Below are 26602 nucleotides of genomic sequence, written 5' to 3'. Positions count from 1 at the left end.
TCGTCATGAAGGGCTAAATTAGCTATATAGACCAAAACCACTTTTTGTACCATGTAAACGTGTTTTTCTGCAGTGAAGTTGGGCTTTTTAACATGGGGGTCTATGGGACTGACTCTCTTCTGCAGCCGGTCTCTAGTGGCCAGCCGATGAATTGCAGCCTCCGTGTTGGTTTCAAGAGAGAGACTGGAAGATTGTCACTTGATTTTTCCAATGAAACTATTTAGGAAAGAAGCAAACAGCGTCAGCCTTTAACAGTTTGCTTTCAGTAATTCTCCTTCTCTCGGTGGACAGCTGAGCAACAGTTTGTTCACATGATTATTGGGGAACCTGTCGCCGATCCTTTGGCCAGGCAGATCAAAATACAGCGTGTCACACAATTCCTCTGATCCCTTTGTGTGCTTCTGTGTAACTCCCTTCCCCCCCAACTCTCGTAACCTCCCTGTGCTCGGGACGGCGAGGCTGTAAACCACACCGGGGCTATTAATTAATTAATGGCCTTTAGCCGAGAGGCTGGAGAGCGTAGTGTGTCTGCACGACTGAAGAGACCAGTGTTAATGTAGGGGAGGCGGTGGACGTTTCGCACCGATAGACTATCAATCACCCGCACTATTGTGGTCGTGCGCAGTTCTCGGGGCAGAAGCAGCCGGGGGAGGGATGAGGCGCGGGAGAAGAAGAGGGAAGATGGCGATCGAGGGGCCTGGGCACCATCCGCCGCTAACCCTGGTGCCGTTGCTGATGAGCGTAGCGGCGGTGTTGATCTCACACCACATCTTCAACGCCGCGGCACAGATACCAGACCCAGAGGTAGGAGATGCGCGGCTCTTAAACTGCACTGTCGCTGTGGCTCTCTGTGTCGAACCGCTCAGTTTTATGGCACTGGATGCATTGACAGACACAATGGCAGTGATGAGGTTAAACATGCATGTAGTCCTGCTGTAGGTTTCCTGGGAACTCTTTAGTTTACGGTCCACTTCTCACTAGTTGCTTATTAGCATGCATATTGGCTGTTTATTAGTACTTATAAAGCACATATTAATGCCTTATTCTGCATGATCATATTCTACATCCCTTAATCACCCAATACCTAAACTACCTTTCTAACTATTAATAAGCAGTAATTAGGAGTTTATTGAGGAAAAAGTTGTAGTTAATAGTGAGAATTGGACCTAAAATGTGACCAATTTCTCTATTTCAAAGTTAGTGCTTATGTTATTATCAAAAACATGCATTGACAGTCAAACGCCGCTGATTTATATTGCTCTTAAAAAGCTGCAGTAGTGCAAGGACACTGTGTTGTGTCTTCCAGACAAAATGACGATTCCTTGCCTAAAGAAAAAATGTAAATTGAAGCAACCAAGGACAAATTTATTTATAACAATCCACCCAGATGAAAAACCTCAGAGAAAAGTGTGAGTTCAGGGACATCAGAGCTCAGTTTCATGAAAGGTCACTCCCTCAGAGTTCCCAGAACGACTGATGGATGATAAATAAAGAGATTCATGGTGTGCATAGCAAACATAGAGCATCATTTATGTTTCTTTTTTTCCCATTTTGTTCACCCAAAGTACTGAAGGAAACTAATGGAATAGGAGAAATGGATAACGGCTGTTTTGAACTTTGAATGTCACGTCATCAACACATTAACACAGATGATCTCACCAGCTGCATCTTTCTTACTCTGAAACAGGGTTGCCACTCAATTATTGATATAAGTGCTAAGAAAATTACTATATTACTTACTTTTAGAGCTTTAAACAAACCCCTAACTTAAACATTGAAGTCATAATGAAACGGCATGAATTGTATGGTGTGCTTGTTTCAGTGCGACGCAGAATGAGATTTTGCTCAGGAATTATATATTTATGTATTTTTGGCATGACATGCTACAGAATTCTGCATCATAATGCCAGTCCCGAGTTATCTCAAGGACAGGTATTGGATCCGATTAAGCATGTTTTTTAACTGATCGGGATCCTTAGCCTGATCCTCGATCCTTCATTCGACGTCAGCTGCCGTGCCGGTGTCGTGCAGTAGGTGGCGCCGTGCAGATTCAACTGGGTTTGCCCTCTGAAATCTAAATGTCATTTTTGTAGCTTTTAGTATGAATATGTTAGCCTTAAGGTTATGAATAAGCTGGTGTTCTCCAAAACAATGACAAAATTCTCATTTAGGAGATATAAGCGTTCAAAACTCACAGTCTCTCACTTCTGCTGAAATGGATCAGGGACTTTTATGACATCACTGCAGCTTCTCATCACATCTTCTGTCCAATCACATGCTCTCTAGAATCTGAAGCTCCGCCCCCTTTGCTATAAACACCACCTGACCAAAGCGACCATTGATACGTGAGCAATATTTGTTGGGAGTGTGTGTTCGGTTAATCAAACCTTCGAGTTTTAACCCGTTTTCCAACTGTACATTGGTTAAGAATTAATGAATGAATCCTCTACTATTGAATCCAGCGTATCAATGGTGCCGTCCAGTGCGACTCGCAGTCTGTGAGGGAAAGATCTGAAAATATTTTGATCTGCCGTCAGGCTATATGAGATGTTGTTGCCATAATACATACAAAACACTGCAGTTTCCAGCTGAAATGAGCTCCCGATGCAGTAAAACACCAACAACCTTTATTGCTTTTCACGCAAATTATGATTACAGGGGCAGATTTTCAATTAATAAAGACTTATTTATGTGCAGTTCCTTGCACAATACTAAATTATGACCTAAAAACAGTTTTACCGTAGCGCATGACATTTGCACTAGTGATGTGAAGACGAGTCTGTGAAACACATGCAGTTAGCACAGAAGAGTCACAATAAAACCGAGCTGAAATGGCACGGCAGCATCAGCAAATGGGTTATTTTAATCTCCCGTTTGCTTTTGTTAACACTATCGGCTGTGTTTAGGGTTTAGTGTATGTATTACATTATTTTCAAGAGCGAATGAACCTTATAGCAGCACTCACCGGACATTCGATTCCAAACTGCTGCGATACGCATGATAAAACGTTGCCGGATTCACGTTCGTCTGTTTCAGATAAAACTGAACGTGCTTTTAGTGCCACTCTCTGAATAAATAATCTTATCCCTTAAAACTCATCTTTGATCACCAAAATTACATTTAAAAAAAAAACATTTCCAGCATCAAAAATATCTTGAATGTAACTCCAAACCCATGGCTCATTTAGTATGCGCGGTGCTATGAATATGTAAATGAGCCCCGCCTCCAGTCACTCACTCCTTAAAATATCTTGAATGTAACTCCAAACCCTTGCCTTATTTAGTATGCGCGGTTCTATGAATATGTAAATGAGCCCCGCCTCCACTCACTCACTCCTTAAAATATCTTGAATGTAACTCCAAACCCTGGCCTCATTTAGTATGCGCGGTTCTATGAATATGTAAATAAGCCCCGCCTCCACTCACTCACTCCTTAAAATATCTTGAATGTAACTCCAAACCCTGGCCTCATTTAGTATGCGCGGTTCTATGAATATGTAAATGAGCCCCGCCTCCACTCACTCACTCCTTAAAATATCTTGAATGTAACTCCAAACCCTGGCCTCATTTAGTATGTGCGGTTCTATGAATATGCAAATGAGCCCCGCCTCCACTCACTCACTCAGCTCAGAGATCCACTCGGTCAACTCGTGTACAAGCCCATGTATCAGAACGTAATCCTTCAGGAAAGTTAAGGGTCATCATTGGTGTTTTACAAAATGATCATCATTTACAAATGATGGTTAAAGGGAATAACAGTAACATAAAAGATCAGTAGCCATTCAGTATGCAAATAATTCAATGACATTGTCACTGTTTGATTTTAAATGGCCACCAATGTAACACATTTGGAGTTTTTTAAGGAAAATTGGTCCATTAAGGAAAAATCGCATTGCAAACATTCACTGTAAAAAATTTCTAACCCTCCCAAATAAAAAATTTCAAGTGACCGATAACATCTAAATTTTTCAATTGGCCCAAGTGAAATTCTGTAAATTTAATTTGATAATTTACAGAATTTCACTTGGGCCAAGTGAAAAAATTAGATGTTATCGGTCACTTGAAATTTTTTATTTGGGAGGGTTAGAAATTTTTTACAGTGTTATGGGAATGCTAAATGAATGTTCTCTGAACATTAACAAAACACATCTGACTAAAACATTCCATGAAAGACGTATAAATGTTTTTTTGTTTTTTTTTTGCTAATGTTTTGGTGCTCATGTCAGGAATAAGTGTGGTAAATAGCAGAAAACGAACTGAAGTGAGATGGGAATGACTGCTGAACAGGAACTGAAAAAGCAGGAATGGTTTAATCATGTCGATTCGCTATGATACACTGTTTATTCTCCACTGTTTATTACAGGCTTTCAGTTCGTGTGTTTCTGGGGGACTTTAGACAATTTTTCTCAATTTTTAGATGTTCTTGCCTATTAGTAAATTTCCCCTTTTGATAACTGTTACTTGTGTTGTAGCATGTGTTAAAGTGATTTTAATGTACAACCCGTTTTGGGTTCATTTTAAAATTTTAACCAATTTATAAACAATAAAAAAAAATGAAAAAGCATTTTGGATCAAACATTTAATCTAATGCAGCTGGGTTTAAAAAAAAGTTGTTTTTAACCCAGCATTTTTAGAGTGTGACTCTATAAAAACAAATCAAGAATAAAATAAATAGATAACACACCTAGGAAAATATCTATCAAAAACAGGATTGTTAACATGCAGGCTGTCAAAAGGAGTCTGTGTGTTATATGGTTTGGATTGAATTAGTTGCAGAAAATGCTGATGTAATGTTGAAACTAATTACTGAAGTATATAGAGCCGATCTGAACATCCAGGGTATGGCAAGCCGTTTGAACGTTTTATTAATTTCCAGGATATGAATTCTTGATATCAACAATTCAGTTTTCACTAGTTCAAATGATAGTTATTGATATCAGGAATTAGATTTATACTAGTAACAATGCTAATTCTTGATATCCACAATTACATTTTCACTAATTAAAATGCTCATTCTAGATATCAAGAATTGAATTTCAACTATAGTAAAAACTATAATTCTTGATATCTGTAATTGTATTTTCACTAGTGAAATGTCACCATAGGCTGCCATTCAAATTCAATTGTTGATATCAGCATTGTATTTCTTACTTGTAGAAATATAATTTTTGATATCAATAATTACATTGTTACTAGTAAAAATGTGAATTCCTGATATCAAGAATTACGTGGTTACTAGTAAAAATGTCTATTCTAGATATCAACAATTGAATTGCTACTAGTAAAAATGTTCATTTTTGATATCTGAAAATGTATTTCTGATATCAATATAATTTCAGATATCTAAAATGGCTTTCTTACTAGTAACAATCACATTCATGATATCAGAAATGAGCATTGTTACTAGTATAAATCTAATTCCTGATATCAATAACTATAATTTGAACTAGTGAAAATTGAATTGTTGATATCAACAACTTTTACAGTATCTTAAAAACACAGCGCTGATGGAGTGAGGCACAAATATACAGAGCAGCAAAACCATCTGAAACCACAGGTGTGCCGTCTAAAGACAGAACTCGACTTCAGCTGTTCTCTGACACATCTGTACGGTGCTGGAGACGGTTCACATTCATAACTGATAACCGTGCAGGTTTCTATCAGCGGGCGTCAGACGCAGTGGTTTTCTGCTTATTAAACACTCATTACAGGGTCAATTACCAGGTGCCGCCAATCCCCCCTGCCTGTACAATGTGTAATTTCCACATCAAACATCTTGAGGAGCACAGATTCCTGGTTTGGTAACATGTAGTGCTCCGGTCGGCTCAGCGGGAGAAGTGGAAAACAGCAGCATATTTATAGACACATTTATGAGTGATCAAAGGGGTTTCTTCTTCAGTCGGCCGCAGGGAGTCTGAGTGTTATAAGACACAGTTATATCATATCATGTAATGCTGGACGAACAAGCTCTTCATGCTGTTTAATATACATATGAAGACGTTTAAATGTGTGTAACTAATTTCACACACGTGAATGTGTGCGGACAGTTTCAGCCTGTCTCTGCTTGCTGTTTGTCTCGAGTTGTGAATGATTGTTCCTCAAATAAGAGTCAACGGTTTTATTTCTCTGGATGAAAGAAGAGAAGGGACAAGTACATTACAAAGAAAAATATCAATATATGATGTACTAACAGTTGAACTCTCCAGACAGGCGGTCTCGTGATTGAGTGGCTGTCAACAACGCTGAATGAGCCTATAAATCTCTAAATCCAACAGGCCTAAAACATGATGTTTTCTGTTTCCAAATATACCTACTTGTTTCACTCAAAAACCCTTCATTTTAAGAGGTATTTGTTCAAATAAAAGCACAAGTTGTGCTTTTTAGTGGCTTTTTCATTTCACTACTGGTTAGTGCAGTTGTTTGTCTATACGGTATAGGATTTATAAGCAGCGCTAATCAATATTAGGAGAAGATGGTCGAGCCGTGGATTCAGCACAGCAGAGATTCAGAGGCTTTAACTTAATATTTTTAACTTACATATACACTCACCTAAAGGATTATTAGGAACACCATACTAATACTGTGTTTGACCCCCTTTCGCCTTCAGAACTGCCTTAATTCTACGTGGCATTGATTCAACAAGGTGCTGAAAGCATTCTTTAGAAATGTTGGCCCATATTGATAGGATAGCATCTTGCAGTTGATGGAGATTTGTGGGATGCACATCCAGGGCACGAAGCTCCCGTTCCACCACATCCCAAAGATGCTCTATTGGGTTGAGATCTGGTGACTGTGGGGGCCATTTTAGTACAGTGAACTCATTGTCATGTTCAAGAAACCAGTTTGAAATGATTCGAGCTTTGTGACATGGTGCATTATCCTGCTGGAAGTAGCCATCAGAGGATGGGTACATGGTGGTCATAAAGGGATGGACATGGTCAGAAACAATGCTCAGGTAGGCCGTGGCATTTAAACAATGCCCAATTGGCACTAAGGGGCCTAAAGTGTGCCAAGAAAACATCCCCCACACCATTACACCACCACCACCAGCCTGCACAGTGGTAACAAGGCATGATGGATCCATGTTCTCATTCTGTTTACGCCAAATTCTGACTCTACCATCTGAATGTCTCAACAGAAAACGAGACTCATCAGACCAGGCAACATTTTTCCAGTCTTCAACTGTCCAATTTTGGTGAGCTCGTGCAAATTGTAGCCTCTTTTTCCTATTTGTAGTGGAGATGAGTGGTACCCGGTGGGGTCTTCTGCTGTTGTAGCCCATCCGCCTCAAGGTTGTGCGTGTTGTGGCTTCACAAATGCTTTGCTGCATACCTCGGTTGTAACGAGTGGTTATTTCAGTCAAAGTTGCTCTTCTATCAGCTTGAATCAGTCGGCCCATTCTCCTCTGACCTCTAGCATCAACAAGGCATTTTCGCCCACAGGACTGCCGCATACTGGATGTTTTTCCCTTTTCACACCATTCTTTGTAAACCCTAGAAATGGTTGTGTGTGAAAATCCCAGTAACTGAGCAGATTGTGAAATACTCAGACCGCCCCGTCTGGCACCAACAACCATGCCACGCTCAAAATTGCTTAAATCACCTTTCTTTCCCATTCTGACATTCAGTTTGGAGTTCAGGAGATTGTCTTGACCAGGACCACACCCCTAAATGCATTGAAGCAACTGCCATGTGATTGGTTGATTAGATAATTGCATTAATGAGAAATTGAACAGGTGTTCCTAATAATCCTTTAGGTGAGTGTATAACATATATAAATATTAGGATAAGATGGGAAAGATGCATCACCTTTACTTCTCCTGACCACAGGTGTCAGAGATCTATATCTAAATACTAGTGCTGTCATTCATTGCATCTAACATAAACTTACCAGATCCACGAGTCTGTTTTGTGTATGCGGGATTTGTAGTAGTAATTCATGTAGATTTGGAGTTTTTTTTTTAATTTATAAAGTGAAAAGTTAATTGTGGTACTTTAATAATCATAATTAATGTAGTAATTATTTAATAATTCTATGAATTACATTTACATTGACATTAGATTTGATTTCAAGCACATCTTCATTATTCATCACAACGATTGTGATTTGACAGTCAATTGCTATTGTAAAGGCATAAGCCGTTCTGTGCAGGAGCCGAAGCCTGTGTGAAAGACAAGCTCCAGGAGACGTGTTTTATTCACCTTGGAGGATTACCACAGTTTGATGACTTCTCTCAACTGCTCTTGATGTAGTCCCAGACTGACTCGACGGTGGGAGTAGATCTCGGTGGAGGACTCCTCATTCAGCCATTCCTTATTCAAATAGGAGAAGATTAGGCTTTACTGTTATTTAATAGGCTATCGGGAATATTTCAGCGGATTCACTCTGCATTTATATGCGGTTGTGTCTCCTGAAACTCTGCAGTGTATATGTGGCTGTTGGTCCTCTTAGCATCATGAGAAATAAAACTTTTATTTAAATTGACCTATCGGTAAGCCCCGCCCCTCGACCGCAGATCAGCCAATGGCAGTTGAGTATCAGTTGCGCGGGGAACTCGGCATCTTTAGGTTTCACCGACATAGATAAACATGGGAAGATCCGAAGCTCTCATGGGTTTGATGGTGTTTATGCTACAACAATGGTAAAACGATGTGCCTGGGGTGCTTGTAACTCTGATCCCAGGTATCCTGAGACGATGGGCATGGGTGTTCATGTATTGAATCACGCGTTCACCAGCCGGTTTCAAAAGTGTGATAAGATTCACACGAATGAACCAATTATCTGCGACTGAATTTATCACTGATGTGAGCGCAGTAACCTGGTTCCCTAAGGGTTCAATCCCAGATGAAAACTTTTATTTTCTGGTTGTCATCCTCCCATTAAGTTGAACTACTATTTAGTTGTGTCCAGATATGTTGGGCAGAGGATGAGCCGAAACTGAAACTCATCCGAGCGGAGTGCCTCAGGGGTTTGTGCTGAGCCCATTCCTGCCGGAGTCCCGGACCGCTAATATCTTAGGTAACGGGTGGAATAATATTCACCTGGTCATTTACGGTGCGGGCCGGGAATCAATCGGCACGGGCGGACTGCGGGTCTGATTCAAATTTGACCGTAAATTTCACAAACATTTGACCTTAAATTTGATATTTTTGGATCAAACTCTAAATTTCAATCCAAAGCAGAGTTAGTTCTGTCTGTAAAGAGTATGCCTATATTGAACAGGTTGAGGAAACAAGACTTCTTGGAGTTATATTAGACAGTGGTCATTAAGAGATGTGCAAATTTTGGTAACGCTTTATTTTACAGTGTCCTTGTCTCATTCTCTGCCCCAGATATCTGTATATATATATATATATATGTTTTGAAGAGTTTCTGCATGTGAACTGTTAGCTTGCTGGTACAGTATCTGCTCAGACTGAAACAGGTGCCGATCTCTGCATGTCTGGATGGGCTTTCAGCACTCTCTCTATCGATGCGACGCAGCAGGAGACATGTGGAGATCTCAGGCTTTATTGAATAACACTGAAACATCAATACTAATTTACTTTTATCTGCTATCTCCAGCCTTACTGATAGGAAATGTTGCCCTTTATCTAGCAGAAATATCACTCTAATCAGTCAATACTAAATACTAATGGTTTAAGTCGATGCTAATTATTAGTGCTGAGGCAAGCCTCGCCATTTCATGGTGACACTTAACCCTTTACTCTAAATATTAAACTTTATCATGTGCACCTTTTACACAACAGACATGAAGGATTTGATTGTGAAGCATATTGAGGAGAAATGTGCTAAAGTTGGATATTTAAGTAACATATGATACGGATACTATAAAGCAAATCTCACCTGCTTGATTCCCTGTAAACTATAATCACCAGCTCTAATCTGCTAAATGTGACGCATGAAGATATTATAAACATTAACCTCATGATTTTCTGTAAAGCTGCTTAATGAAAAGTGCTATACGAATAAAGTTGACTTGACTTGACTTACAGAACATTATAACCTATGTTTTCCATCCAAATTTAATGCAAATAAAATTAAATGAAAATGGCAAGATTTGCATAAAATAAAAAAATGTGCCAAATTGAGGTGGATAATTGCTCTATCTGAAAGACGGCATGAGCATAAACTACGATGGAAACACATTTACTGAATAAATCCCTTGATGTGGTTCCAAAAACTTGTGTGATGCCTTTGGCTTGCTCAGTTGGGGATATTTAATTTAATTAATCAATCCATCAACAATACTATTGATCAGCATTACCAAACGTGGACGTTTTACACTAGAAACAAACATTGATGTATTATTTAATTTAATACTGTGAAGCTGCTTTGATACAATCTGTATTGTGAAAAGCGCTATATAAATAAACTTGACTTGACTTGACTTGACTTGTGACTTCGCCCCATCAGAGGCTGTGATTGGATAACGGGACTAACCAGTGGACCAATCGCATCGCAGCATCTCAAATGACAGCGTTTATTGTGTTTCGTCATTTATGATGGAGGAAAAAAGAGACAGTTTCTTTCCGGATTGCAGAAACTTCCATTTTCATAACAGATATTGTGCACCAATGTTCCCAGGAAGTGATGATTTTGACATCGGATGGAAATGATGCTTTATTCGCAGATGTTTTATGCCATATTCCAGTTTTGTGCAGAAGTTAAATTCGGAAGGAACTTTGGAAGGAAATACAGCTTTAGAGACTTGGGCTGGCCTCCATGATTTCATCCATTCTTCATCCACCCAGAACACAGTTGTTATGCATGTGTCAAAGGCCATATAACTCTTTGGCAGGCGAAACCATAATCATGTTGGTACATGACATCTCATCCTCATAGAAGACTAGCAGCTGCTTGTCACCACCAGGACTGTGAGGAACTGGTCTCCAGATGTTCTTGAAGTGTCTTGAGTCACATTGTGATGGCAAACACACACTCATTGTATGACCAGAAACATCAGTTTTTATGTGGACAGTGCAGTTGCATGAAGACGGAAAGTTCCTTCAGTGAAAAGCTTTGTATCAGCAGATGGAGACCGGAGACAAGTGAAGTGAAGCCTGTCCACAGGTATAATAGTTCAGGAGTGCAGACTTTGAAAGAAGACTACAAATGAGATGTGGAGTGATAACCCGTGCAGAGGAACTAATCAGCATGTCAACACTGGCGAGTCCTTCCACTAGTGCTCTCTGTATGACACAAACCTGCTGAATTATTAAAACACTGGAAACACACTCTCACCTTAAAGCTGCTGTCACACCTGGAGCCTGAATCCTGCCGGAGCCGACACAAACACTCAAGAGTTGGGTTATCAAAGGAACTGATACTGGATATCAGACTTATTTTAGTGTCATGGAGATGCTCTTATGGGTTTATTACTATTGTGATATATATATATATATATATATATATATATATATATATATATATATATATATATATATATATATATATAGTTTTTATACATTTTAATTCCAGTTTTAGTTATTTGGTAACACTTTACAATAAGGTTCATTAACATTAGTTAACTACATTAGTTTACAAAGTTTCAATCTTTAGAATGGATGAATTTACCAGATTTAAGAAAAACGGCAGCACATTTATTATGGTTTTTTTTTTTACTCAACTCAAAGAAAACCTCCTGAAGTTTGGATTTTTTCCTTTATAAAGTTTTACTTGGATATTCTAGATTTCCTGATGAAATTTTGTCTACATGTAACAGTCCCTCAGCAAGTTATAGCCATTTATTACAACATTATTATAGGCGATTTTCAGTGCAAAGCTGGTGTTTTATATTTACTGACAATGCAGATGTGTCCAAAAAAAGTTCAGGAAGTAAAATACATAAACACTGTTACCAAAATCTCGAAATTGAGATATCTCTTATTTGTGAAGACAGATATTCCATGAAACACCACAAAAATAAGTTTGAACATCAATGGCAAACATTACAAGAGCAAGAAACATAATAAGTGATATTAAATATGAAAAACATATTTTAAAATACACTCACAGGGTTGCTACTGAAACAGATCCTTCAAACGTATGCTAGCTTAGAGTCTCTCTCTCTCTCTCTCTCTCTCTCTCTCTCTCTCTCTCTCTCTCTCTCTCTCTCTCTCTCTCTTTGATGTATTTTTTACAGACTGCCATTTTCTTCCACTTTTCCTCCTCTTTTAGTCAATTAACAGCCTGAAGTGTTTCTGCGTCTCTTCTTGACACTGTGATCATATGAGAAGGTGGTTAAATCTTCCCGCAATCCTTAATCACTGCTATTGTTGCCATTCCCTCCACTTAGGTGGTGCAATTACCTGGAAATAGAAAGAGATGCGGGAAAAACATTGTTTTCTCATTGTTTTCTCCCCCTATCTTCCCCACAGCTCCTGCCGACAGACCCGCCGAAGAAGCCGGACCCGGTCACCTCAGAAACGGTGGTGTTCTGGGGGCTTCGGTTATGGCAGGTCATTGGCATTTTCTCCATGTTCATCCTAGCAATAAGTAAGTGTCTAAAAGTGTTCATCTTATGCTAAAAGCCATATTGCATTCGATATGATCATGTTTTAGCCACTCTTCCCAAGGACTGAGGCTTTCAAGCTCCAAAGGGACAAACAGAGATCATAACCTCAGAAGACTTGGAAGTTTTATAGACTGTATTTTTTATACGTTAATGACGCTTATGACACATTTTGTGTCCATTTTGTAGCTCGAAAGCTCCAGTCTCCTTTCATAGTAACTGCATGGAAAAGAGTAACCAGTACATTATGAAGAATTGCACCTCTCGTTTTTCACAGAAGAAATAGGCTGTTTTTTTTAATAATTATAATGAGGGCGAGTAAATGATAAAATAATTGTTATTTCTGGGTGACCTCTTTAAAATGGCAAGCTATGCATATATTTGCATACAAAATTCCCATAAATGGGTGTCAAAATAAACACTTAATTATTTACACGTCGTGAATCGCATTAAGTGATTTAATGAAATTTCCCCAGAGCAAAATAGCATTTACAGAAGTAAGAGATTAGAGACGCTGCCTGCTGCGTGGGACGACCCTTTCTCTAGATTTCAAAGCTCTCCTCCTCATTTCACAGTAATAACCCTGTGCTGCATCTTCAAATGCCGGATTCCACGAACCAAAAAGGAGATCGAGGCTCGCAACGTACAAAGACAAGCAGCGAAGACGTACGCCAACACACTGGAGACGGTGCCCCCCCTCAACGAGCTGACGGACGTGCCGGGAGGTAAGAGCCGGATCTCTGACCAGTGTGTGTGTGTGTGTGTATGTGTTGCTCTTCTGGTTTGTTGCACTTTTGTATTCGTACGACCTCATTGGTATGTTCTCATTGTACGGATAGAGCTTCATACTTAAGTTTTTTTTATACAAATCATACATTTTCACATTGCAAACTCATTACAAACTCAAAAAAAGGTACACATTCATGTGAAACTGGGTTGGAGCAATTAATCATTGCGCATTATATATATATATATATATATATATATATATATATATATATATATATAGTACTGTGAAAAAGTCTTAGGCACGTTAGTATTTTCACCCTCCAAAAGTGGTTTTAAGCCGGGTGTTTATATCTTTGGCTGTAGTGTGTCAGAAGGAAATATCAGTTTACATTTTGCCATTAATTGAAATAATCCAGTGAGATTTTTGAATGCACAAGGATTCTGACAGCAGTTGTATGATAAATACACACACACACACACACACACACACACACACACACACACACACACACACACACACACACACACACACTCATTCTTGTACATCTATCTTTATGAGGACATTCATTGACACAATGCAATCTCTGGCCGCTTACCCTAACCTTACCCATCACAAATAAGTGCCTAACCCGACCCCTGACCCTAAACCGACCCTTGACCTCATTATAACCTTATCCCTAAAACCAAGTCTTGACCCTCAAACAGGCCTTTAAAGGCTCTCAGAGACTGAGGACCGGCCAACATGTCCTCACTTTACTCTCTTTGTCCTCACTCCAATGGACTAAAACTCAAACTGGTCTAAACTTGTACAAGTACACACACACACACACACACACGCACGCACGCATGCACGCACGCACACACACACACACACACACAGACAGGCACACACATACACTACACACACACACACACACACACACACACACACGCACGCACACACATACACACACACACACACACAGTGTTGGTGAAAGTTACTTAACTAATGCGTTACAATATTGCGTTACTCCCTAAAAATTAACTAATTGCATTACTTTGTAACTTTTAATGGAACGTAATGCATTACTTTTGCGCTACTTTTTGTCACCTGAGCTGGGCTTGCATGTTTTTTGCTCATTAGTATGGTTGAATTGGATCGTCGAAGGTCAGCAGCAAACACATTGATTAATAAAGTGAGATTAAATCCATAAAGTCCATTTGTGTAATTTATCATATTTATCATGTTGACACACAGCACCTCTGCACTTTCCCACGGTTCCTCTCAACATCAGGACAGGAGAGATGTCCGTCAATACACGGGAAAACAAAGGGACCCACATTATTTATCTGAAAAAGGAACTCACATATATATATATATATATATATATATATATATATATATATATATATATACTGTATATAGACACACACACACATACATGCAGTTTTGGGGAAAGTTACTTTTGTGTTACAATATTGCGTTACTCCCTAAAAAGTAACTATTTGCGTTGCTTTGTTACTTTTTACGGAACTTTTGTTACTAAAAAACAGATTGATCTGTGAGTTCATCGTTGGCTTGTGTCAGGTGGCTGCGTTTGATTGTGCAAAGTCAATCAGATCTATTTTAATGAATAATCCCATTATTAGCCGATCCATGTTCCCACTGTGTAATAATCCCACATTAAACTATTCAATGAGTGAATGAATGCATACAGTGCTGTAAGGGTTAATCAGCATATGCAGACAGACTGTATGAATACTGGACCTTTAGTGAGACATAAGCTATTGATGGGTAAAGATTTAATTGAAAATAATGAAGAGTTGACATTGCATTCAGCAAGACCTGAAGTGGTCTTCTGTGGAGGATCAAGCACTGCTGGTATCGACCCCTCTGGGAGAATAATGTGGTGTTGGTGTTTCTTATAACTCTTTCACCAAGCATGGCATTGAAACACCGGCTGAACGACTCATCTGCACATTATTCCCGAAGTCCCGTTCCTCTTCCTTACTCACTTCCCATTTAAATTGGGGGCCGCCAGTAAATTTCCTTTTCCATTTTTCCTTTCACACATTTCTTCCATATATATGTTTCTTCATTTCAGTTCAGATCTCTTGCTCCAGCTGATGTGTCAGATGTGTGTCTCCTGGTCTTGATCTCTGCCTCTGCTTCTGTCTGTTCTCTCCCTCTCTTCACGTCTCCTGTGTGTGTGTGTGTGTTCAGCTCTCGGGGAAACCCCAGCGCTACACACCGTCTCTGAGCAGGTCCAGGCTCGAGGTAGTGGACCGCTTGCTGTGGTCAGAGAAGAAGAGGAGCCAGCCAATCCCGTCGCTTAGACCCATCACGTGCTCTTCCGGTTCTCTGTCCTCAGTATAAAAGCTTTGCAAACTATATCCGACGAAGCTAAACGTGGCGTTCGCAGTGTTCTTGAGGTTGTGTTTCGCCCGCCATTACAATCTGCTGTCAGTAGATGTAAGTGAAAGTTGCTAGTGTTAATGCTAACTCTTTACAATGAGGTTCATTAGTTAACATTAGTTAAATACATTAGTTAACATGAACTAAGAATGAACAATACTTCCACAGCATTAATTAATCTCAAAACAAATGTTTTGCTCATTGTTAGTTCATGTTATACATTAAAATACATTAATGTTAACTAATGAACCTTATTGTAAAGTGATACCGTGCTAATGTAAGTGAATGGGTGCATCTTAGAAAATATAAAGTAATGAATGAGTAAAAAGCACAGATCTTCACTTTTTCTTTTTCTTTCTCTGCCTGTCTTTTAAAATCATCCAGGAATCAGTATTGAGCCCTTTTATTTCATAAACACCTTTCTGGTGGTATTGTGCATGACTCTGTGCAGTTTTCCACTGTAAGAAAGGTGTCTTAAAGCCTTGCTCTGCCAGTGACTGTACGCTGGCCTTGTAGTGCACAACAACTACATCAACATATAAAACACAAGTTCACAACACACACTGCAGCAGAATCAAGACACAATTCCAGTTTTACCATTTATAAGGTCATATTGTAATGTAAAGTGTGCACAGTTATTAAGCACATTATTAATTTCTCTGAACATCTTTATCAATGCCTTATCAGTTGGTGGCAGTAAGTCTATTAACTATTATTTTGTAGCAACATAGAGCAAACAATACTGACAATACTGTGTTTACAATATATGTACTTAATATTACGTTTTTGTTTGTTGAACTGTTGTATAAAATCAATGTCACATTTGCAATCGTGTGGATATTCGGGAAATATTGCATTCTTGCTCGTCTAATATATGACCAACATTAAAAACCAGATCTCACACAGGGCATGTTTCTGAGTCTTACATCGATCTCTGTGCACAGGCTGTGTGTGTGTGTGTGTGTATCTGTTCTTCATGCTATAGTGCTGAATCCCCCACTTATACAAGGCATCATAATCTACACACAACCTTCATATTCAGTCATACACAGGCCGATAGTGTGGATGCCGTCAGAATATCATGTATTTGATCTTTTATGGCACTATGTTCTCGTTTACACTGGCATTTTGCCTTTTAGAAATACATGCTTGGTTTTAATGTTATTTTAAGGTGGGGTACAATTAAATGAATGGGAAAACAGTTTGGGATGCACTGGTCTTGGTCCATGTATAAATGAAGAATACTTTGGGCTTTAAGGAAGTGTTGCACTATTTACAGGGGAGGATCACGCATCGATAATAAGTAATGATTAATTAGCTGAATTAAACGTCATGTTAGTTAGTGAAGTACGCTGGTGCGTGGAAGCATTTCCCTTGTGTTGTGACTTGATTTCATTGTGTTGTTGTTAACTCATGTTTGTTGTGTTGTGCACTACTGGGCCATCGTACACTTTCACACTTACTCATTAGTATTTGTATGTATTTCATGTCAAGTTCGGTTCTACCACACATAAATCTGCATACGTTTGCATAGACAATAAAACATTCAATCTTGATGTATTGAGAGCATCTAAAATGCAAATTATTTATGCATGAACTTTAAAGATGTTCATGTTTAAGAATCTTTATTCATGAATATTTAATACAATTAAATCAATAGGATAAAACTATTGTATTCATGAACATAGAGATTCAAAACGCTTTGTTTCACAAGTTCAGCTGCTCATCTAGTCTCTGAGCGAGAGTCTCTTCACCCAGACTGGATATGTACTGGATGATAATGACACGTTGCGAAGAGGAAAACTGTCTTTCAAAGGAGAGCATACTGGTTATTTTGGTGCTATAAAACACAACCCTCCTCCAAACAAATTAAATTCAACTTCAAAAACACAAGAAAATAAATAATCAGTCTACAGCCGCTGACTACTGGAGTATGAGGTCTGTGTGTGTTTTTTGCAATAAGTTTTTAGGACATGAAATAGCTTCAATCATACAAAAAAAATTATAATAATTTCATATGGCAATGCTGTACCACAATAGAAAATGGTCAAAAAAGTAGTTTTTCTATAAAATTATGATTTTCTTTTCTATTAAATTGCACATTTCTTTTAGAAATTGCTAGATTTATATACTTGGAACTCATGCAAACCAAAAATAAGTAGATCCGTATCATCCCTATCATTCCCAGTCATTTGGTGAACTCATCCTCACTCTCATCATGGAAGACTCTTCCTACTGGCCTTTCCCTAAAATACTGCTGTATTCATTTTCTGAAAAGAAGAAATCAATTTGTTATTTATACATAAGTACAACTATACTACAATAAACACGTCAAATAATTAAATAACTGCAATCATATTGTTGATGCTACGATCTATAAAAAAATCCCAATGGGGAAATACATTACTGTGGTTCAGTGTTGCCATGTGGAAACATTGATATTTTCTCAATTTACAGTAAAACTATGTGATTTGTGAATAAAAATATCGAATTTACTTATCAAAGATGCTGAAAAAAAAAAAAAAAAAAAAAAAAAAAATCCCCCTTAGAGATGTTTAGAAATGAGGTTAATCAAGCATTTTCTGGAGCGCTTCAACAGCTGTCTTCCGTGTGAGGGTGATTCAAATGTCATGTGACTTAAAAACAGCACATCATTGGCTACCTTAAGGCCTGCCCTTTAAATTCCCATAGTGCAATATATTGTATTTTTTTCTCAATAACAAGGAAATGAGTAGAAATGAATTGTTGCCATATAGCAACGCGGTACCATAAAGGGTTGAATGTGAAGAACCCGCGTGCATATTGATCTTAGCCATCAGACCCTCAGCCTGCCGTGCCGGCGCTGCCACGGTTAAAGCCAGGCCCAGCGTCAGACGCTTAGACTGGGGAGAGGAGAACTGCCCTGGCATTTGTCACAAAAGAAGTGCCAGCGAGTCTCTCTGGCATGAACTGGCAGAATGTAAAAACTCATGCTGGAGGTGGAGTCCAATTTAAACATGAATTCATGCCCCGTCGTTGCCATCCTGTGGAGGCCTGCTCACCTGGGTCGAAAACCATCACGCCATCACATCTAAGCCGTAAGCCTGCTGAATTGTGTCCACAGTCCAGGGAGATAGCCATTGTCTAAATCTAGGCTGGCCCAGACGCTCTGGCCTGAAGAACACAAAGAGCTGATCTGAGACCTGTGCTCCATGTGCGCTCATGTAGATGTGAAGCCCCTGAACTGGCACAACCACGACAACTTCTGACTTATCTCTACAGAATGAGGAAGAAAAGTGTGACGCATAATTGCTTGGTTTAGCAGGAGTTGATATATATGTGACTTTTGACAGAAGTCTGTGTCAGATCACCCCTGCTTCATCAGGTAAGTGTCTGATACACTCTTTGTGCACAAACAGAGCCTGTTACTCGCTCACCCTTTTAGCCCAACCCCATCTCACGAAATGCGTCTCTATAGCACGCATTGTATTTATCATGCAATTTACATGCGAAAATTAGTTTTTACGTGCATATGCTACACACTGTAAACCTTGGGCATGATTAGTGGCGTGGGGTACATGCGTATTACACACCATAAAGTGTGTATCATATGCACGTAAAAACATATTTTCATGTATGAATTGCACGATAATCTGTGCTATAGAGACGCATTTCATAAGATCAGGCTGTTTGGCCAATGTAATACCTAAAAAGGACAGCAGTCTTCATCTACAACCACTTGAGATCGGATGTGAGCAAGGTCTTTAGGGTTCCTCGACCCTTCTGAACTCCCATGGTGGCAGGGTTATGACAGTTTTAGGGCTAAACATCTCGCCTCTGTAAGAAACAGAATCAGGGCCCTGTCTGACTCCGGCTGGCGACCCAGCATGACAAACGACTATCGCTGCCAAAACCTTTTTAGCGTAGTCGATGATCTCCCAAGCTCTTGTAAAACCAAAGAATTACTGCTACTTTCTGGCATGCGTCACACCATAGATATATCCATCACACTCCGTAAGATGTGGGGCTTGGAGTCCGGATCCTGACTAGTCTGGTTTCGGTTCAGTATCGGGGTCAGGACATTCACGCTCCATGTTTTTCCTTTTTTTTTGTAAACACAGAGGCTGAGGGTTTACTCCCTCACCATGTGTTCTTGATGAAGTTGTACTTTCTTGTTGAGTGCCTGGAGGGTTGTTTGGTGTCATCACACGGCTCCTGTTATTTTTGTTTCATATGTGCCATGTGCTCTTGTCTTGACCTGGCCCTCCTTCTACCTGATCATTAGTTATCTCTGGTTGCCCTCCTCATTCGCTTCCCTCTTTATTCTCCCTGTGTTCTCTGTTTTTGCTTTGCCTCATCCCATCCAGTCCTGCCGCCGCATGTTTTCCCCTCTGGGGTAGTTTTGTGTGTTTTTGAGGAGGAGCTCACTGCTGCAGAAAGTAAAGGCAGGCAAAAAGAAAAACATGGGGAGGATCCTGCGGGAGCTTGGGAAGAGTTTATTGCTGTAGCTGCTGGAAAGAATAACTAAAGAAAATACAAAGAAGAGAGAAAGGAAGTGTAATTTGTCTCTAATACCATCCTCCTGGTGTAGACGATCTACAGTACAAGAATGCTTTGATGGATTATATCGAAGGCAGCAGTTAATTCAAGCTAAATTAAAAGGTAATTCGTCATTAAGGAGGGCAGTTTTGGTGCTATGGCTCCGAACCCAGACTGAAATTTATCATTATGGTCTGCTAAAAATGCAGAAAGTTGAAGAAAAAAAATCTTCTCGAACACTTGCGACAAGAAAGGGATTGTGGAAATGGGTTGAAAATCATTAAAATCGGAGGAATTGAGATTTGGCTTCTTCAGAAATGGCCTTATCACTGCATGCTTGAAGTAGGAATGAACACCGCCAGAAGTCAATGAGCTGTTCATGATGGTCAACACAGATGGACCCAGGGCCGTTTGAAGGAATTTGGGGGCCCCAAGCAAAATGGACATGGAGGCCCCCCCAATAAAAAACATATTATAATTCCGTCCGTTCGAAAAAAAAGTTGCACTAACTGTTTGTTACAAGCAGCATTTGCCGTCAGGCAGGTAGCTAACATAAACATATTTTTTCTAGCCTACCTGCTGCAAAATTACACCATTTGTACAAGACAAGTGGAGCTATTTTATCCAGTGTAATTTATCACTTACCACTAGGGGTGTAACACAATTCACCGTTCGGTTCAATACGATACACACGGTTTGGTATGTTTTCGATACAGCAAAAAGAAAGAAATGCCAATTTCCTTGATTTATTTATTTTTCTTCTTTTTTTAATTAAAACTAGCATCATAAAATATGATTTCTTTTTACTTTGAGCAATTCTGGAGCTATAATTGACTCTTCTTAGGAGCATATAAAACAAAACAGCTCCTTGGAAAAAAATTAATGTAATATTGTAGTAGTTATAAACAAATGTTTATTTTAGTTAAGATTAACGTTTGAGGGCATTGCATTCATAATGTCAAAATAAAACCGACGTAATGTTACTTGAAGGCATTATAGCCTACTATTCCTGCCAAACTATGTGAATGTTTCTCACTAGATCTCGCAGCGATGTTATTACTTCTGTGGCGAATTCAAATGCTTTCTTTACTGGATCTCTTAGCGCTGTGTAGTGACAGTGTCGCATGGCTCGCGCTGCTTTGGTCCAAACTGATAAACAACGGTCCGTCAACCACACAATAACGAGTAGCCCAGTTTCGTTCCGCTTGCATTACGTTTGCACATTTGATGCTGGGCAATGTTGTCGCGCCGGCGTCTCTACATTATGAGCGCGCTTGCCACGCGCAACGCGCCTACATTTGAAATAACGAAATTTTGGTCGGCAGGAAAAATGATCCAACGAACCGTTCGGTTTGAAAATGCGTACCGAACACTGAACCGAAAGCCTCGTACCGAACGGTTCAATACGAATACGTGTATCGTTACACCCCTACTTACCACTTTCTTGTTTTTTCTTATCCTCCTCTTCCTTTCTCTTCATTCTTTTCTGGCTTCCTGAAGCATAATTCCGCTTCATGATGACTGCCGAGGAGGTTTTGTATTTTGCCGGCAGCAGAGATCACGTGATTGGCTGGCTGCTGTCAGCGACTACTGAGGGGGGGCCCCTTGAGGGGGATCCCGATAACAGTGTCATTGCACTTTACTGCATTGACTATCAAAGGGCGCTCACACAGTTTGTCGTTGCATTTTATTCTTAACCAGTCGTTGTCTTGGGGCCCCAGGCCAGCTCGGGGCCCCAAGCAATTGCTTGGTTTGCCTGCCTTGTCGCGACGGGCCTGGATGGACCAATCACACCTATCACATCTCCAAAGAGACGTGTGGGCATAATATCCACAGGTGAGGTAGTCGGTCTCAATTTATTAAAATCAGTTGGATTTAAATGAGTTGACTGGACATTATCAAGAACAGGACTGGAAAAATTAATGAGATGATAAGCGCAGGGAATGCAAGAATATAAAGCCTCAATCTTACTCCTGAAATACAGACTGAATAGAGTGCACGACTCAGGGGTAACGCCAGGGTATGATGTTGTCATAGGATTAACCACTTTATCAAAATTATTACTTTTGGATTATGTGAATTGTTAAATATTAAATCTGAAACATCCTTAGCTGCTTTGACAGCGAGTTGATAGACAGGGAATTCTTAAAAATCTCCTGAGAAGCGTAACTTATCTTTTTTTCCATTTATGCTATGCTTCAAGGTATGGTGGTTAAAGCATGGGCTTGAGCTAAATTTAGAAACCTTTGTGTTTATTGTGGGTCTAAAATATTAATTAAACAACATAGTGTTGTCCCTATTTGATGATGCTTCCAAAACACTCCTTTCTAAATAATCTGACATTTCTTTACACCTAAAGGGGTAATCACACAAGAATAATGCTCGTCCTTCCGATCACTCAGAGGCAAGTACAGAAGTATTACATAAAACATGACAGACATATGATCAGACAAACAGCTTTCCTTAACATCAGTGTCACGTAGTAGAAGGCCAAGAGAATGAAGAGATCAAGATCAAGGGTATGTCTATGCTCAAGTGTGGGACCATTAACACACTGAACGAGGTCAAATGACTCAATGAGTTGTTCAGATTCCTTCTCCAGGAGGGCAGCAGACATGGATATTAAAGTCACCCAAAATTAGGAGTTTATCCTCAGTGGGGACAAAAAAAAAAAATCCCTTAATCGTGAATAAAATCCTTAAGGTGGTCTATAAATAGGGGCTCAAATCACCATGCTAGATTGCTGAATCCTCAGTAATTGCAACTCAAATGTTAGGTATTGAGCAGAAGGCAAAAGCCCACATTTAAACTGTTTTTTTAAAAACTGTAGCCACTAATCGGCCCACTAATCTAAGAAAATTAAAATAATCACAATCCTCTGGTGATAATGAATCCAACTCAGTTGAGCCAAGTTTCCGTCAAAGTCTAGTGATATATATAAATTGTTTAAGATGAATTGTTTATTGCAAATGGATCTTGATCAACACCCCTCTTGATCAACACTGTCTGGATGATCCGCAAAAAAGGGTTGATGAGTCTGGACTCGGAAGAATGAAACCGAAGCTCCAGCGCATGGTAGAGTTTAAGCCTAAAGCTTCCAGGCCCGATGTGGAGAATCCTTGGGGATAAAACCCGGCATCTCTTTAGCCTAACAAGAAGTCCACTGCGCTTTCTTCATTTTACGATGAAGAGAACAGCCGGTCGAGTAACAGAAGCAGAAGAAGCCCTTGAGTTGAAGAAGGGATCCTCTATAGGGTCCATGGTAGAGAAACGTAAATTAAGGAGGGCTTGAAGATCACCATCAGCTCGGCACCATCTTGAATTCAGTTTTAAACGGGAATAAATTATTAAACTTTAACTAACTTTCTGACTAGGCCTGTACAGGTATATCGTGCATATTGATGTCTCCTGTAATTAAAAATGTTACATAATTATACATATTGATATGGTATTATTATGATGATCAGGGTGATATTTCTGATGCATTTGAAGTCAAGCTTAAAGAGGAAGACATAACTCTGCCTGCATTCTGCAGCATTAAAGACTCCATGAATCGAGTAATTATTGCCTTGTTTGTACAGACAATAGCCGTTAGTTTAGCTCACACTCCAGCTAAACCTAACCTGACTAGCTTGTATCAAAGCAAAGGAGACATTTTCAAATTGCAACCAATTGGTGGATGGGAAAGGTAATAATAAAGTACAAGCATTAATGCAATTGATGGCCGACCCAGACAGCAACATAGAGCCGGGCTACATCTGATACTTGTGGATTCAACGCATACCAGATGTGGGCCGGATCTGGGCCGACACTATGTTGCTGTCTGGGGATAAACCATGATTTGCTACTTGCTGTTGCACGTTGAAATGCAGATGGCATTGAGGAGTTGGGAATGTTCTCTTGGATAACAAGAGAGAAACTGTATGTGTGTGTATACCTGTGTGTTCAAGGTGAGTGATCAATATTTTTGATCCAGACAGAGTCCAGAAACATACTGCACTGCACTCTCGTACCAGTCCACTGTGGCACCATCACATTACGGGTCGGCTGTCAGAGAGAAGAATATTTATAGCCTCATTATTTCAAGAGGCTCATGTTGATGAAGCATTCTTTGACAGACTGTAAATTGACGAGATTTTTTCTCTCTCAGAAAACTGCAACACGCATGAGATGGAATGACATGCGGATCATGAATGAGGTGTAGAGGATTGTTTCGCAGTCGCACACACACAGTGCCAAGGATAACGGAGTATGTTTGAAACAAACAAACCCTCTGAGGCTCGCACTTGCCCACAGTTAATTATATTCCTCATTAGCCCTAAAGACATTCTAATGGGACTCTCCCAGATACCACGGAGACCATTTAGCATTTTACCATTTAGTGCCCCTCGTCAGGCGCCTTTCCAGTGCCTGTTCCTTGTGTTCATAGATGGAACGCGTTACACACTTGTGGCTTTCTTCTGTGGACATATGCATTTTTCATAGGCAGCTATGCAAATAATGTCAGTGGGTTTCCACTGCGGCTACATCTGGATTAATTAGGTCACCCATAAAACATGCGATCTAAATATCACTCAGAGAGGAGTGGCCTGATTGTGCGGTTTACGATCAGAAACACGTGTTTTATTGCTTATAGAGCACAAGAGTATATGTGTGATCAAAGCCTTGATTTAATCAACACTCTTGACATTTATTTGTTTGTACGCTTTACAAAAAAAAAAGTTTTTGCACTGTTTTACTTGAAACATTTGAATTCATACAATGAATCTAACTCAATGCCTTTAAGCATGTAGTAAAATGAAAGATTATTAATAGCCGCTCTTGTTCTGTCCTGTCTATCATATGTTGCTTCCTCATTAAACAGCTGTGCTATACATTTAAAAAATGTCTCAATTTTATAGTAGGCTATAAAATAATTGATATTTTTTGTTATCTTGTTTTTCATGAATGTATTTTACAACAATACAAAGAGCAATGTGTAACGTTTTACCAGATTTAGTGTTACACTTATTGTCTCTTATTTGTTCCCTACTAAACGTTTTTTTTTTCACAAAATGTTCAGATTTTATACAATTATTGTGCACTCGTGATTTTTCTAGACTAAATTTTACTGCTGAATTATCCACTAATCTAGTTTATAATAGCATTTATGTCAGATTATGATCATATATTTTTTGTTGTTGTTGTTTTTCTTTATAATGAAGTTGTCTGTATTAAGTAGATTGTGTTTAACACACAAAATAGTGATTATCAGTTCAACACAGAGTTATAAAAATTCTACTTGATTAAAAAAAAAATCTGCTCTGGTATCAGATCGGTATCGGTCGATACTCAGAATTTTTGGTATCGGATCGGATCGATTCTGATAAAATGGTATCGGTGCATCCCTAGCTGTGATGTTGGATTGATTGGGTTGCGAGTGCAGTGTGTTTGCAGAGAGACTCCGCCCACAGGCTCTTCTGATTGGTTGTGATGTTGGATTGATTGGGTTGCGAGTGCAGTGTGTTTGCAGAGAGACTCCGCCCATAGGCTCTTCTGATTGGTTGTGATGTTGGATTGATTGGGTTGCGAGTGCAGTGTGTTTGCAGAGAGACTCCGCCCACAGGCTCTTCTGATTGGTTGTGATGTTGGATTGATTGGGTTGCGAGTGCAGTGTGTTTGCAGAGAGACTCCGCCCACAGGCTCTTCTGATTGGTTGTGATGTTGGATTGATTGGGTTGCGAGTGCAGTGTGTTTTCAGAGAGACTCCGCCCACAGGCTCTTCTGATTGGCTGTGATGTTGGATTGATTGGGTTGTGAGTGCAGTGTGTTTGCAGAGAGACTCCGCCCACAGCCTCTTCTGATTGGTTGTGATGTTGGATTGATTGGGTTGCGAGTGCAGTGTGTTTGCAGAGAGACTCCGCCCACAGGCTCTTCTGATTGGTTGTGATGTTGGATTGATTGGGTTGCGAGTGCAGTGTGTTTGCAGAGAGACTCCGCCCACAGGCTCTTCTGATTGGTTGTGATGTTGGATTGATTGGGTTGCGAGTGCAGTGTGTTTTCAGAGAGACTCCGCCCACAGGCTCTTCTGATTGGCTGTGATGTTGGATTGATTGGGTTGTGAGTGCAGTGTGTTTGCAGAGAGACTCCGCCCACAGCCTCTTCTGACTGGCTGTGCTTTTTGGATTGATTTGGTTGTGAGTGCAGAGATACTCCGCCCACACACTCTTCTGATTGGCTGTGATTTTGGATTGATTTGGTTGCGAGTGCAGTGCCCTTGCAGAGAGACTCCGCCCACAGGCTCTTCTGATTGGCTGATTTTTGATTGATTTGGTTGCGAGTGCAGTGCCCTTGCAGAGAGACTCCGCCCACAGGCTCTTCTGATTGGCTGTGATTTTGGATTTATTTGGTTGTGAGTGCAGTGAGCTTGCAGAGAGACTCCGCCCACAGGCTCTTCTGATTGGCTGT

At 39.8% G+C, this 26602-nt stretch overlaps 1 protein-coding gene across 1 annotated transcript in view; it reads left to right on the top strand.

Annotated features, from left to right (window-relative positions):
* Nucleotides 1-417: 417 nt before the first annotated feature.
* Nucleotides 418-26602, top strand: part of tmie (transmembrane inner ear) — a gene marked incomplete at its 3' end in the record, with an annotated part of 37532 nt that continues 11347 nt past the window's right edge. Inside the window, exons 1-3 of the mRNA XM_079875941.1 lie at nucleotides 418-804; nucleotides 12380-12497; nucleotides 13089-13238. Of these exons, the coding sequence (XP_079732067.1) occupies nucleotides 655-804; nucleotides 12380-12497; nucleotides 13089-13238 (418 nt within the window). The 5' untranslated portion in view covers nucleotides 418-654. The remainder of the gene's footprint in view (nucleotides 805-12379; nucleotides 12498-13088; nucleotides 13239-26602) is intronic.

The sequence above is a fragment of the Squalius cephalus genome (genome assembly GCF_949319135.1).
Source record: "Squalius cephalus genome assembly, chromosome: 7".
In the NCBI taxonomy this organism is placed as follows: Eukaryota; Metazoa; Chordata; class Actinopteri; order Cypriniformes; family Leuciscidae; genus Squalius; species Squalius cephalus.
This window is presented reverse-complemented; position numbering and strand designations above follow the sequence as displayed.